General features: G+C 40.5%; 2 protein-coding genes across 3 annotated transcripts; one reads left to right on the forward strand and one right to left on the reverse strand.

Moving 5' to 3' along the window:
* Positions 1-2,806: 2,806 nt before the first annotated feature.
* On the reverse strand, positions 2,807-11,856 carry LOC131893321 (ubiquitin-associated domain-containing protein 2-like). Its single transcript, XM_059243321.1, has 8 exons — positions 11,486-11,856; positions 10,751-10,861; positions 10,250-10,529; positions 10,012-10,180; positions 9,848-9,933; positions 9,661-9,778; positions 3,094-3,217; positions 2,807-3,001 (listed from the first exon to the last, which is right to left on the reverse strand). The coding sequence occupies exons 1-8, from the start codon at positions 11,535-11,537 to the stop codon at positions 2,871-2,873; spliced, it is 1,071 nt and encodes a 356-aa protein (XP_059099304.1). The 5' UTR covers positions 11,538-11,856; the 3' UTR covers positions 2,807-2,870.
* LOC131893320 (solute carrier family 35 member G1-like) lies at positions 7,096-9,649 on the forward strand. 2 transcript variants are annotated; one of them, XM_059243320.1, is made up of 4 exons: positions 7,096-8,015; positions 8,080-9,113; positions 9,177-9,297; positions 9,378-9,649. In XM_059243320.1, the coding sequence occupies exons 2-4, from the start codon at positions 8,099-8,101 to the stop codon at positions 9,571-9,573; spliced, it is 1,332 nt and encodes a 443-aa protein (XP_059099303.1). In that variant the 5' UTR covers positions 7,096-8,015; positions 8,080-8,098; the 3' UTR covers positions 9,574-9,649. The 2 variants fall into 2 exon arrangements, with proteins under 2 accessions (XP_059099303.1, XP_059099302.1); XM_059243319.1 differs by having other exon boundaries at positions 7,097-9,113.
* Positions 11,857-16,303: the final 4,447 nt, after the last annotated feature.

The raw sequence follows: 16,303 nt of genomic DNA on the forward strand, positions 1-16,303 counted from the left end.
GGCTCAAAGACGAAATGAAGGACATTTTTCTTCGTCTCTATAGATGCAAAAGTGTATGCATTTGGTGAGGACGAGCCTTATGAGATTCTCTCGGGTTTGTGTGTCTGTTCAAATGCGACAAATGACGACGCAAATGGTCCATCAACCCTTGCGATTGTTTCCTCCATCCACGGACGGAGTTTTTCGAAATCATCGCCAATTTGCCCCCTTCAACTGAATTTGGAAAAGGCATCAATATGAAATCCCCTCATCCACACAGAAAAAAATGATCCTCATCTAGACGGAATGGATAGATGGATGGGATGGATGAATGAATGACTGGATGGCTGTTGCTCTCTCTGAATTTCAAACATCATCCCAATCATCTCTTGGCCGCAAGCCCGTTCTCGTATTCTCAATTTTCCGGTTCCTGGTCAATTTGCCTTCTCACGATCAAACGAAATTCACCATCTCGCAATCATAGCTACTCCATAAATTCACAATAACGGCGTCGTACCCACTGATTCTTTCCTTTTGTGAGTGAATACTGTATGTAGAGTTAGACTCAGGCGAACGAGGACTTCTCCCTACCTGAAAGGAGCGGCCAATACATAGTGGGCCAAACCAACCAACCCACCCACAATCCGCTCATTCGAGGGCCAAAGGACCCCCTTTTTTTTTTGAAGCATTTCTTTCCTTCTTTGGATTTTCGTTCAACGTTTCGATCCCATGAGACCGATGAAAGGAGAAAAGGATCCTAATGTTTGTTCTTTGAAGTCAGCTAAAGTAACTCCCTGGGACTGAAATTTACTCAACGGTTCAACAGTGCCAATACTCAGTACTCGTACGGGCGCAGATCTAGATTGAAGGGGTTGTTGGCGCAGAGCTGCTATTTCAGTCATCATTTTTGAAAATTACACCTTTGAAATACACTTTTTGCTTCTGGCTGCCTTAGTAGAGATAACACTTCTACTATTACCATTATGGCTCAAGACGTGAAATTTGGTCACTCGTCGGGGTTAAAAATTGATACGCATTCGGTGGCCTATTTTCCTATTTTCTCAATGCCCTGTACTTCTATTGTGCATTAGCTAACTTGTACAGCTTAAGGAGGGAGCGATTTCGAACTTGTCCTTGGCGTTTACAAACATCTGAAGAGGCACCATGAAAGAGAAAAAAAAGAAATAAAGACACTGGATTTATCTCGGATCCCTCCCTCCTTCTCCCCCAATGGCTCCATGGCTAGGCTTTGGGTTGGGGTCCTTTTCATTTCTTTGGTCTCTCTTGGTTTTCCTTTTCATGAGACAGGATCGTTTGAAGTCGGTTCATACTGTAGTAGGGATTTACGGCCTTTCCAGTTCCAAGCCTCGACCTGGCACTGTGCCTATGTACGTACCAACGTAAATACCCGGAGCCATCGCCGAACGAAAGGCCCTTAAATCCAGCCAAGCTGGATTGGGCAAACCGGTTCCGGAGGGCGCCTTTCCTCTTTTCATCCCCCTGGTGAAAAAACTATGGCCTTACGGTTGAATGAGTGCGGGATTTGGCCGATCACAAGAAGGCGATTCCAACCCATAACCTTCAACCATGGGATGGCCGCTTTTCAGGGGGTTGGCACTACCGCCAGTAAAATGGATGAATGGTTGAATGTACGGCAACAATCGGTTCTTAACACGGACTTTACCTCTCTGACATCGAAAAGGCTTTTTTTTCTAGGCAGTTGAAAGATTTGAGACACACACGCCCATATAAGGGCTGGGTTAGTACCTATCTCTGGCTAAGAGAGTCCCAGGACGATTTTTCTGGCTTGGAAGTCAATTTTCAGGAATTTGCTCATAATCAAACTTTTCCCCGCGAACAAAAGTTTCCGCCGGGTGCCTTTCCTCGTTGCTCTACCCTATCGTAGTGGCAGTTAGCAGAGTATGGTCTGGCCTAAAGGCCATCTTCAATAACTACTGGTCGTTTCAAGGCTTGCAAGGCTCGCAAGCAAGCACATGACAAGCACAACCATCCAGTAGCGGCAACAGCAAGTATGCCCCCGTCCCTTTCAACCAGCCTGAAGGTTGACACAGTTGACTCTCCGAGTTGTCTGAGTGAACCACGTACGTACGTATGGTGTAATAAGACTTAGACGAGGATGTGGAAGGTTGGGCAAGTAGAATACTTGTAAGTACTCTCGCCGACACAACTGAAATCACCAACGGTGGATATGCAAGAAGAAGGTGAAGCCAATGTACCTCGAAAGATGATGTCGAGTCTTTGCAAAGTTGAAATAGGATCCTGGCTGCCAGTTTTATGGCCAAGAAGAACAGATCCAACGACCATGAACGTTTCAAAGGCATTCAAGCAATTTGGTCCTCCTGGTTTGATAGGTCGTCTTTCCACTCTCGCTTTTGAGATGTTTACACGAATTCTCATTCCAACTCAAGTGTTGTTCAAATCAGAAACTAATGGACACGACTTTTCATTAAACACTTGATCTTTGAGAGGAATATGTTGTTCATACTGTAGGCTTCCTATATGTTGCACCCTACAATGACATGTAGGATAATAAAGAGCCGTATTTGACATTTGATTCCATTGTATCGCTACTCGTGTATTACATGACATATTAGTATTGAAAAACTTTGGGTGAAGTGATACTTGCTCAATTTGCCTTTTTGTGGCGTTTTTTGTTATTATCTTTGGTTATACATTTGGTTCCTCCCTTGACTAGTGCTCACGTAGAGCTTATTTAAAGTTTTAACTTTCAACTGTATCTATCGTAGCCTCGTATATAGAAGTCGTTATCGCACGCACCTATCTCCAGGTAGTTATTTTTCACGTGTTCTAGGAAGAGTTTATATATTTGTTTCTAAAAATTGTGAACGATAATACGTGGCAGACATGAATCACATCCCTTGAACGAGTAACGTGGTTGCCGATTGAACGTCATTGTTCACTTGTCTCAGGGCGTTTTCCACTCGATCTCGGGTAAATCCCATATCCATGAGGAGGCGGATGTTTTCTTCAGATGGCGGAACTGAAATCGGCGATTGATAATAATGCATCTGAATGGTAATCACCTGAAGAAGGCACAGGTTACAGTTTCATCATTGATTGACTTTATTGTACCTGTATTGGGTTGCCACTGCCGTCCATGTCCCATGTCATTGACCAATCGCTCAGCAAAGCCTTGTCCAACTTGAGCCCTCGGGATTTGATGGGGTTGCATGTTGCGCATCCCAGCTGCCCGAGTCTAAAACAAGATATCACGATTACTCAACACGATAACGATACATTTCGGCATCGGAAAACGTAGATAACCCCCCACGACTACGACAACATCCATTCGATGAGTTGTAGTCGTGCGAGGAAGGTGCTTTAAACATTCAAAATTTTGCAGAAGAGTGACAACATATGAAAATATGTTTATTGGGGAGTATTCTTCCCAAATTAAATCCAATAATACTTTTAACAATCCAATCTACCTAACTCGTTAAACATTTCTTGTACAGAAATACACTATACTATGACCGCCAAGTCCTTGACCCTATGAAGAAGCCCGACATTTCGTCATTTACGTCATCTAGCTTATTTTCGAATGAGTTGAACCCGGTATCTCCAAAGAAAGGTAGCAGGTGAGCCTACGTCACAATCAGGAGTTGATTTCAGTCAGCAATGAAGTAAATTGTTGTTGTTGTTGTTTTGTCCACTTTTTCTAAGTCCATTTAGCCCCATCTCGACCGAAAAAAAATCATTTATATAATGCGCCATGTAACACCTCCAAAATCTCGGAGCATTAAGTAAAAATCTAGTTTCAATGGTATTAGAAGAAACAAGATAACAAAATTGACCCGGATACCTCTGAATCCAAATTTTAATGAGAGTTTTTTATTACAGATATACAGAATCAAAGCCAGAGCATTGAATCGGGTGGTTTCTGTCAAACACCCTGACAAAATCATGGTTATTAAACTCCATAGTTTCCAGCTCTGTATGGCTTCAATGATTACACAACAGAATAACGATAACAAAGCTCATTGAAGGAAACGAACTAATCCAGCCATTTCTTAGCCAACGTAATGGTATCAAGGGACAAGAACAGCACTGTCACAGAGTAATGAACTCGACGATAACTAACGTATTTAATTGACCAAAAATGGTTAACAATCACGTCCAAATACGCAACGAATGTAAAGATGACATCCAACCCCGATCAATTTGTATTCCCTCAGGGGGTTTATTGACAACTGATTGAACATTAATAAAGGAAATGGCTGAACGACTTCGTCATTCTTCTAAGATATTTTGAAAAATAATTAATTACGGTAAACCAAACGTATTTTGATAATTTCCCACAATATCTTATGATGGCACGAGCCATATCAGGAAGGCACCTTCAGTCTTGCATCTGTCATGAGAAAGTCCAGCCATGATCCAAAAGACTTATATTTAGCATCAAATGACGACAGACATCAAAAAAAGCGAACCATTTTTCTGAACATAAAGCAGTGTTCCTCCTGAAGAAACAGCAGTCTAGGACCTTCTCACTTCACACTCAGTCATATTATTCTCACTTCACACTCAGTCATATTATTCCTTAGACTAAAGTCTCCTGTCTACTCCTTGTTAATCAGATGTAACGCTATACGGAGTGCATGGCGACCGTGATCTTGGTTAAACCCTACAAATCCACCACCTTCGTTTCATCGCTCAAGTTCTTGCTCCCAGTCCCTTTGGAGCTACTAGCTAGATTCGATCAGTGTCTCAACACGTGCCCCATTGAGTCTAATGAAAGCAGACAGGACGGAAGGGCGATTTCTTCGAAAAAGAAGACAACCAGCCCTTTTCATTGAGAATTTGGATCACCACATTCCTAAGGATTGACCGTATCGTTATTCCTATTACAATTTTCAATCTTCATAACAATGAGCGTCAGTTTTATGACACTGACATTGATTGGTGGTCGACCTCCCTTTTCACCAAATGTCGAAAGCGAACCTATTTCTTGGGATTCGTCCTAGTTGTCGACGATTATTGAAATCCAATGTCAGCAATTAAGATGGTTAAGCGTCTCAGCGGCTGTCACCTGCTGTCACCGAAGCGCCGATCACAGACGGCTTAAGGCGAAGCTTGTTCGTTCTATTTTGGGCACACAACTTTTCTTCGTGAATAGTGGAGTTTCGCGAAATCATCAACTCATAGACCGAGGAATGAAACAATCACGGGAAGGGGGGAGAACCGAAGGGGGCAGAGCACCTGTATGCAAGCGGAGTACCGACAGGTGGTTGAGATTGGTAGGGTTTCAAGAGGCACACGGTCACTGCGTGATGGAGGCGTGTAAGGACAATGGTACCACCATCAAGGTACCATGAATGGGAAGCAAGCTGTGGCGTGGTCATCGTTCATAGTAAGGGTCAACAGACAATCAATTGCAGCTACAACGTACTTCAATGAACTGCGTCGCAATGCTTATGCTGGCGCTAAACTGATTACAATATACATTCGACGAGAGTATTTCAATGCCCCAAATTGTATATTGAGTGTCGGAAGTTATTTTAAATGTTCATTATAGGCATCAATTTGCAGGCCAATGCACTTGACATGGGAACGTGAGCTTGGTTAAGTTGGCATGACAAACAAAACTCTGTCACATTGACATACTCGAAAGAATTTTTCAATCTCATGTAGGTGATTGGAATAAGAAACTAACTCTTTGACTCATATCAGTGCAGCCCGTGATGAACTTTTATCGTTTTGAATGCGAATGAATGCATGCGAATAAACAGCCATTCAACCAAGTACGTACGTTTTCAAAACCACCCATGAGCTTTGTCCCAACCTAAGTTTTAGGGTCAATTCTAGTGACCCTAGAGACTTCACGTGCGTTTTGCCAACCCCTTCAAGCTCTTGCGAATCCTTGCTAGTTCGACCAATGAAGTCCACTTCTCTTCTTTCTCGGGCTCCTTCATTGTTTAATTTGCTTTCCTCTAATTTTCGTAGGGAATACGTAGGCCTTGTTGATCGGGTTGCATCTTTCAAGTCAGACTTGGACGCATGGTTAGATAGCATTTCAGATCAACCCTACATTCAAGGACTAGCTCGGTCTGCCAACTCAAATTCGTTGCTAGACTAAATATCATATAAAGATTGAAATGTATTTGTTCAATGGCAGACGTCGAGATCAGGTTCTGACGTTTGACACCAGGGTGATCTAAGGAGGAGATGTCCCAACAAAGCGCAAAGCTGCATGGCGTAGAACTGCAGTTATGGTTAGAATCTCCTTGCACGGGCACCTAGCTATGTCTCGCTCTCCTTTCCTTGTGCATTGAGCCTGATCTCCAAGACCACTTGAACCTGATATTGATGGAAAACTTCACATATGCATTAATAACGTCAAGCTATATGCTATCGGTTTCTTCAGGTTGACCAGATTTACTAGGGAGACTCTTAGATTTTGAAAGTTATAGGAACACAATTTCCAAATCAGCTGCCTTTTTGAGCCTGTTGTAGCCTGTGTTTTTCTAGGTACTCTCTCCATCCACTCACTCGACCTCGGACGGCCAAGTAATCCCCGACGTGTGGCATTTGCTCCCCACAAATATTCTTAAGAAATATTTACGTAGGTGTTGATCCTGTAGCAGGAAAAAAGTCAGACTTGGACAAGTTTTTGACTAAAATTCCTCATCAACCCTAAATTGAAGGGTTGGCCAAATTCGCAAACTCTAATTCGCTAGTCGATCTTATATTATTTAAACATAAAGTTAAGTAAACTGAATAAGTTTTTCGTCTTACACTGCTGCGAATTCCATTCCCAGTAGCGGTAAGGAAGTCGGTAAAAAATGCTCACCCATGTATTTGACCACAACTTTTGCTAAAATCTTCCTCTCCTTCAAATATGGTGTTCTCTCGATATCCAACTCATCTGAGCCGTAGAGCACGAAATGGGACAAGATATGGGATAAGTATTTAAATAAGCTAACCCACATTTGATCAAAACAGGCTAAATCAAAGCCCGAAATGCACTATGAGGCAAAAAGGGTCCAAAATCCCAATCAGTCGTGCATACAGACCAGCTGCATCTCTAATAATTAGCTGACTGGCAAGGCGTAGAGAGAACAGCCTTCAAGAGTAATCTTGACATGATTTGACGGAGAACATGTGAGCAAATGACGCCCAACGAAACTTGATCATGCCAGGAGAAAATGAGTCCAAAAATAGAACGTTTCCAATAATTTGGTATCCTAAGCCAAGCAGCTAGTGCGCACTTTCTCTCTCCTGGGTCACCCTAGAGGTCAGCAACTGTCGGGATGGTGAACAACAAAACATTGTTCAGTTTTTGAAGACCTAGTTTTTGAATCCCAAACTACGCTTCCGCCTTGGCTACTGGTTCAACCTAAATATCATGAAGAAGCATGTTTATTTCAACCTGAATACAAAGTAATCCCATTCAAGAAACGTTTTGCAAACCCATGTGCATGCAGAGAGTCGAAAGAATCTAATAGGTGTGTAAACTTTCCTAGCTCAGCTAGCCCAGCTGCCCTTGTTATCTGAAAAGTTGGGGTGAAAGGGAGTAATCCAATATGATGTTGATGGACTCGTCGCGCACAACAATTCCTTCACCTCCCTCTAACCCGCCCTCGCTCGCTCGGTGCCTCACCCTCTCTCTCCCTCCCTGCACTCGTTCGGTGACTTGATCCGACCCCAGATAGCTTGAGGGTAAACAACCCAAGATGAGATCAGCGCGCTCAAAAAGGAAGGGGTGCGCAAATGTCATCGGCAATTGAAGGGGCAGCCCATGGATTGAGCCAGCTCGAAAGTGTGTCCGAGATCAACATAGGATTGCTCAGTTCGTCAGTTCCGATCTGCCTCTTCCCTTCAAGGGACCTCGCGAGAAGTCTCAAGAAAGCTCTTTACCAATACCAATGTGTTTGACCCAAAAGAATCAAGACCATCAATGATCTCAACCCTATCCGGTTTGAAGAAATAGACCAAGTTCTATCTCCTCTTTACAACAACATATCCTGGTGACACGGAACTAGTCTTGTATTCAGGTAACCAAGTCACTACTCTTCTTTGGAGTGAACCTTGAATACATCAATCCAATACAATTTACAGTAATCAAACTCAAGTCAAGATGAACCCAAGGCGCATTGAAAATCAACCTCTGCTCTCTGAAGACCGTGTTAGCTATCATGATCAACGTCCTGAGCCTGACGCAAATCAATGTGATCAAGAGGACGAAGTCATCACCATTGAAGATGAGCCCACTGCGGTGTTAAGTTCTGAATACGAAAACTTGGACATCACACCTGAGCATTGGAGTACTTCGCTCTTCGTGTGCCAGAAGAATCGCACCAGTCGAGAGGCCACTTTGGGGATTTTGATTGTGGTATGGGCTGGGTTGATCTTCACTTTCGCCAATGTGATCCAAAAGGTGATTGCTCCCGAACTTAACTTCTGGCACCTGCTCTTCTACCGCTCCATCGCTCAACTTCTGTTTATATCGGGATTCTTGATCTATAAGAAGAAAAGTATCTTTCCGACCTACAACCTGCGACTTATGATTCGATTAGTGACTCAGGGCATCCTAGGAGGACTCTTGTTATTGTGCATCTTCGTTGCGATCAAGAATGTGCCCTTGGGCAACGCCTCTTCGATTTTCTTCTGTACTCCCGTGTTCACCTTCATCTTTGCTGTGTTCATGCTCAAAGAACGCATGGGTTGCTACAGAGGATTGATATCTATTCTCATGATCACTGGGGTGATCCTCATCACCCGCCCGCCAATCTTTTTCACCAACGACGAGGCCCCTATCAAATGCGATCCTCACCAAGACAATTTCACAATTGGAAACATGATGATGGCCACCAGTGCATTCACACCCGCCGGACCTGGGATCTCTTACAGCGATTTGAAAAATCATCATCACCACCACCATCACCATCCCGATTGTCAACACAACCAAACTAATCCTGAAGATTCCGTCCATGTCGATAATACGAACTATACCCTTGCGGGATACCTTTGCTGCATTGCCGTGCCCTGCCTCTCTGCTGTGGTTAGCATCATGACCCGCCAATTGAAGGTGTTCCATCCGGCCATTCTCATGTTCTGGTTTGGCGTGGGTGCCTTTGTGGTCGGAGTTGGTGGTAAGCTCGCATCAGACTTGACATTTCTATCAGGATCATTAGAAATCAATACTTTCTCCCTAGGCATTACTATAATGGACCAAGCCGCGGGTCTGTTCCAACTGAAATTCGCTGAATGGATGTTTGTGATTCTCATCATCATTCTTGGCTTGTGGGGCAATATCTCGTACACAGTGGCTGTTAAGTAAGTAGTGCTGAAGACTACAAGTCCATTATTTTTGAACAACTCATTCCTCATATTATGTTCTCTATTCTCTATTGCAGATTTGTCAGTCCGAGTAAGGCCAACGTGTTCCGCAGTTTCGAGGTGATCTTGAACTTTGTGCTTCAAGTGACTTTGGAGCACACTCCCATGTACGTGACATGCATCATCGGAATCATTCTCCTCCTCTTGGCCGTGGTTTGCACGGGATTCGAAAATGATGTCATGAAGAAATACGGCCAAAAACGATGGATTTGATCCCGACCTTACTATAGACATTGACTTGCCTATTCTCTTAATACTCGAATCGAATAAAACTCTTGAATATAAAAAATATTGCCTCACCTGTTGTTGAATCATATGTTGCTCCATGGCTTCCATCTCTTGAGTTCGTTGAATTTCTAAAGTTGCCCCAATCATGCCTTGAGGCGGAGGACCGGACTCAATCCATTGACCCAAAACTCTGTAAGAGGGCATATAAAACTGGACCACTCAATTTGCACTTCACACACAGGACTACACGAGTACCTACTTGTAACTGAGAGAACTTAAAAAGCTTGGAATATTACACCAAGTTTTGACCCATAAAACATTCCATCGAATGATTAAACCCGCCATCTGAAAATGAGCGTTGAGAGAGAGAGCGATTTGAAATGATGCATTATTTTGAAAGATCAAGCATTAACTCTCGATTACCATTCCAGAAATGCAAGCCAAAACATTGGTATTCGTTGTGATCAGATTAATGACAGCAACATAAGTGAACAACTCGGGTGAGATCGACGCAAACCTAAATCCTCCACCGCCAGGATATTTGGGGTAATCCAATACGAATGGAACAAGAAGAGAGAAAATCATGCCCAAGCTGGAAAATAAACAGGTAGAAGTAGATTATGGACTGACACAAGCACTGTGCTGTGAATCTTTCACTAACGGTCCTAAGGACGTCAGTCCATTGCTATCCCAGAGCCATGACGATCTGTGATCTATCTGGTCACTCCAATAAGTTTCTCCGGCCCAAACAGCGAGAGCCTCCAAAATGGTGGACAAAATGAATGCCAAAAAAATACGGGAAGCAAATCGCCGAGATCCCCAACGACGCTCAAACAATCGAAATTTATAACACAGAATAAGGGCCAAAACCGCATCTTTGGTATCCAAGCACACCAATTTGGAGCTCGCTAAACGCCACCATTCGCCTTTGTTGACCACATCTGTAAGCATGACAGAAGCCTTTTATTATCAGAAGCAACTCTCCTTAATGAATAATGAATGCACGTCCATGTTTTGCCCTATCGAGGTACATGCCCGGGACCTTCATCAGACTGTTCGAGAAAATACCTACAGTACCGTATTTCCTTTTACTAATGAAATCTTCTTGAACAATTTTAATCTTGACAAACATATAGATCAAAGATGGGCATTGCACGAGTACCTGGGAAACGACAGATGAAATACTTTTGAAGCCCACCCAGCATAGGTATTTGCATGCCCAAATGGGCGAGACCCAGCCACGAGATGATGCATTTACACACGGGGGTTCGATCTGAAAGCAGAAAATCACAATCATTATTGTGCATTGGTAGAGTAAGGGAAAACGCCGATGACGTAACAGCACGTTTCCAAACATTTACATGATTCATTTCTTCTCATTTTGATTTTCATTTTACATTCCGTTTCATGCTTTTTTCAGCCTAAGAGTAAGAAAATGACTTTATCCAACTAAAGTCAGCACACTTTTTTGCATAGCAATAAATTAGCATCATTAGAAACATCGCTATTATCAAATGGACGACTGGTTGTCCCTAGCAATTGAGTATCAAAAGAAGTCCTAAATAATAAGGGAAAAATGTATGTATGTATGTATGTATGTATGTATTTCGGTCTCGAGTATTAGTATTTCAGTAAGAAGAGTGTTTTGAAATTAAATGATATGAGACCATTGATCCATGTATGTAATGTTCTCCTCAAGTATTTTGCCAAGAAGCGCGTTTCTTAAAAGCCACAATTCAAACTTTAACATAGAGAAAGATAAATTGGAGCTTTTAATCGACATCTCACGTTTGTCAAATAGCCCATCGTGCTGGGTTTTGAACCCCACAATCTGTTCATTAGTCAGTCTTTGACATTTCCAGTCAATCCAATGTGACCTAATGAAAATCCAACTTACAGAAACCAGTCAGACTATGACGGCTATGAATATCCGGAGGGGACGAGGTCATTATGAAGAGTAGGCCTCTTCCAGGTCTGTTCCAATCGGTACAAATAAGATGATAGGACACTTGTGTGTGGAATCAAGGACAGCTTTGCGGCTGGATGGCGGAAAATCGCCACACAAAAAGTCAATTCTATCCACGAAACATAACAGATGAGCACAGCAGGCTTGCCAGATACTACTGGCAAAAATCGGCCCAAAATTGGGGCGTTAAAACGCCATTGCTCACTCACATAAGTGTTCAACGACTCCCCAGTTTATGAATCATCTGGATGCCAAACAACTTAATAGTCCAAGATAACTCAATGTTTTTATAAGGGCTGGTCTTACCTTTGAGATGACGCGATAGAATGGATGGAAATCTCGCAGGGCAGTATTAACAGGCCAAATAAGAAACATATGGCTACAGAAGCCTCTTTTCGTCGAACCTGAGATGAAAGCAGGATCAGCTGTGTTTGTCATCAACCACTCCAATCAAGGTTCTTGACTCCACTGAACTCTATGTAACTACTAGAGCTGTGCATTGGATCCAACTCTTCGGATTCAGATCGGACTGATCAATATTTTATCGGATTCGGTCGGATTGAACATTTCGTTCGGATTTGGATTGGGTTCAGATCCGATCCAAGTCCAAAATTGCAAGATAAACTGAATGCATGCAAATTTGTTTTGAGAACGGTTTGTTTCACAGCTCTCAAAATGTGAGGGAAATTAAAAAACATCCAATATTGAAAAGTAGGATTAATCAATGTGCTGTATATATGCATGTAAGTTAGGACTGAATTACTCACATTCTTTGCCATGCTTGTTTGGTGAAGCCAATGGAAATGCATTATAGGAAAATAATTTCTTTTCCAAATTTGAACCACTTCAACCATATCAATCTTAAAAGGGAAAACATGCTTCGTGTCTTTTTAAAATTTAAAATTTGAATGCGAAAGGTAAATTTAAAAGTTAAAAAATACATATTGAGGGTGACTTTTTTTTATAGGGATACTGGTTTGCTGACTGTGATTTCATTTTTTACTGTTATTGAAACTGTCTTCGAAAACGTATCAAAAATTAAACCTCCAAAAGAATTTGAATAGATATTTTAAGCAGTTGCCAAATATTTAGCGTCTTTTAAGATACTTGCCGAGCATTAGTATTAGTACTTCTCCTGGAGTGTATATTATTTAGATATTTCACATCTAATACAGATTTTTTTCCTGGGCCAAGGACACTAGAGATCTTTAGAGTTCCTGCCTGGGCTCAACTAATAATGACGCATAAAGTCGGATGGATATGTGGAGGGTTGAGAAATTTGGTTCAACATACGCAGACCAAAAGAAGATTATGACACGAATAAAAAAACAACCAACATTTACTGTTCTTAAAAGCAAGCTCAATTTTTAGCCCTGGGGTTTCTTCCTTAGGATTTATGAAAAAAAAAAAATCTGTTAAGATTGCCTAAAAGCTTCAAGTATCCTCAGTTTCCAAAAGAGAAAGGAAAAATTAAATGGCACTCCGGAGCTTGAAAAAAGGAACACGTAACGCGTAATTATTTTTTTTGGAGGGGGTCGTTACAATTACACCATTTTAAAATGTAATGGTATTACGGTTCCTACTGCCCTGCCTAGAATCCTCTTAAGATGAAAATTGTTGGAAATTTGTTTTGGGATCATTAAAGTAAACTCAGTTATGCATTCACTCTTATTCTGAAAAAAAATATTTCCGAAAGGTATTTGCTTAGCTTTTGGTAAGAATTAGGATATGAAAAATTTGATTGCTCCTGATTTCTATGGAATTTAGGTTTTCTGTTTTCGTTAGATTTGGCTCCAAAATGGCCCGTTAGATTTAAACCCAAATGCACAGAAAATTAAACACCAAATTTCAAAATCAATGGAATATAATATGATTTTTCCTTTTCTTCTATGGCTTCAGTAAAGGTCGAATGCTTTAAAAGATTAGTTAAAATCCTCTCAAGATTAAAAATTATTGGAAATTTGTTTTGGGATAATTGAAAGTAAACGTAGTCATGTATTTACTCTAATTCTGAAAAAAATACTTACGAAAGTTATTTGCATAGCTTTCGGATTTTCCAAAAAACTTTGTTGAGGCTAGCTGAATAAAAACTGTTTCATTTAGGCCTTATTAATAAAGATTGATATTTTAGCTTTGTGTACTTTAAGTGGCTATGATTTTTTCTTTATTTATATACTTAGAGGGTTCATGGTGGAATATAGTATTTTGATTTTGTTTGATATCACGCAACAAGATAAATCTTTTAATTTTGGGATTTTTAGATTCGGTACTAATTTTCTCGGCATTTGAGTTTAAGTATGAGGTAAAATCCCCGTGGATATAGGTTAGTTGAATCCCACATGAGTAGATAGCGATTTCATTGATCCTTTTTTGTTTTGTAACTCTTATAAACTCCAAGCATGGAAGGCCCCCACTATTGTATAAAAAGCTGTAGGGACTGCGAGGTAGGAGTCAAACAAACTCTAGCGGCCAAAAAAGGAAAAAGAGCGTTAGTATGGAAGAACAATGACCTTTTTTTGTTTGATTTAAAGCCATGTGAAGACAGATACAAACAAGAGTGATTAACTTCTTTTGAATGATTTGTGTTTATCCAATATTGTAAAATAAGCGCGCTGAGTAGAGACTTTTTTAGCATGTATTTTCAATATCTTGTCATTTTGGGGCATTTTTAAACATTCAGGTGGTTTTGACCAGACTTACGAAAAAATAACAATTTCGGTGTCTAATAATCCTAAAATTGGACATTTTCCTGTCAAATTTTGTACCAAAGAACAATAATAATGTATCTTGGTATATATGTTGCACTTTAATACTTCAACAAGTCATTTGTTGCGTTCGTTTTTGCTTAGGAAATTCAGCCCTGCCTCGATAGGTGCGTTTTTTTGTTGCAATCCTGAACTTAACTTGTTAATGAACAAGACCGCTCATGTACAGTAGTTCAACTTGTAGTTCAAATCTTGGGTACGTTTTTCTTAGCCAGATAAAGTGCAAAATATGACAACCGCTCTTTTTCTAACTAGTCTTCAAAATAATATATAAAAGAGTGCTAATACTTCGTGGCATCTGAAATTTAGACCTTTGGAAGGAGGATGCATTTTAAGAAGTTGCAACATTGGCTTTAGTAAAGTTTGCAACACCCAATTAGATAATTTATGATACTGCAATCCAAAAGTGCAAAGAAAATAATCCATCTAGTACAACCTCTTTCCAACACAAGTGGCCATTTAACTTCAGTAAGTTGTTAATAGTTGATAAATTCATTAGATAAAGTATTGTAAACTTACACTGTCTTGGCTCAATTGAAATGAATCATAAAAACTCAGTGGTGTACAGAGTCTCAAATTTCACGCTTGCTATTGATTAAAAAAAACAGCAATTTATAACATTTGTGAATCAAATATTTTCCATTTCCTTAATTATTGGGCCTGTTTTTTCTAATATTTTGCCTTTTTAAAATCACCAGAAGCACTTGAATATTTTCAGTGTCTCTAGTGATGAGAGTTCTGATTTAGCAGTTAATAGTAATGCCGTCACACAAGAAACTGAATTGATTTTTTTCAAGGAATCTAGTCTTAACTCTTAACTTCTTAACTCATACTCTTTGTCATACAACTTGATAAACAACCTTTACTGCATTGTTGTTGCAACCTAACACCCTATAGAACCATCAACAGGAGTAATGAGATTAAATGATTATCAAAATTAAATGAAGGGTACCAGAGGGCTTGGAAAGTAAAGGCAATAGTTAATTTCTAGGTAATGAGTTATTATCAATCAAACAGATTGCCTTAGTTTGATGTGAGAGTAATCAGGGTGGTATTTTGATGCTAGCTAATGGTTTCATAACATGCCATTACTAATGTGATATTGTTGGAAAGAAAACAACTCTAGTAACATTCTTCTGTGATTATTTATTTGATGGTATCAATACTCCAGTTCTGTTTGGATTTTGGATGTTCCTGAATGTCTCATTCAAATTTACTATGATTTCTTGTTTGATAAATTGTTCAGGATAGAGCTTGCAGAGTTGGAAAACAATATTGTTAACGCAACAAATCAATTGTTGTCAAGGCTTGTTTATTGTCTTTCTTTACAATGACGCAAGAACAAACGTTAGCAGAGGTTTTACTAACGCTGTCTTTCCTTTTTTGCCGCGAGATGTCTCATTGTGAAACAAACAGTCCCTATTTCCTTGAAACCTGATAACTAGACTCCGAAAAAATGTGCTGTTTTCACCTCGAGCAGAAACTGCACAAGTTTGACGGTTCGGATGTGCCAAAGAGCTGAAGTGAGGCTTTGGGAAGAAAACCGGTTTGTGTCACTCCCTCGAGTTTCCATTCGACATAAGAACAACAATTTTTGTCTGAGTCTAAATTGATAATTTAGATCCAAATGAACCACTGACTGAATGCCAAAAACATCAAAGGACCATGAAGCATCCGTTCAAGTGTGATTGGGCAATCTTAGTGCCCCCCTTAGGCTGCACGAAATATGGTTTACGCTAAGCACTTCAGAGGGCGCTTTGTGAGTCAGCCTCTACCAAATACCAATATAGGACTGATTGAGCCGATTCCTGTTTATTGAATTACAATGCATTTGTGTTGTTTTTGGCTGATTCTATCAAAATCTTATGTATAATCATTGACCTGGGTCACATATTGTTTGGAAAATAAATCGCTTTCATGGCATGCCACAAGTAGTTTATTTAGCAATCTACCGTGCCTCTTGCCACTTCGTTTGGTTGTCTGA

The sequence above is a fragment of the Tigriopus californicus genome, chromosome 2, assembly GCF_007210705.1.
Source record: "Tigriopus californicus strain San Diego chromosome 2, Tcal_SD_v2.1, whole genome shotgun sequence".
NCBI classification, from domain to species: domain Eukaryota; kingdom Metazoa; phylum Arthropoda; class Copepoda; order Harpacticoida; family Harpacticidae; genus Tigriopus; species Tigriopus californicus.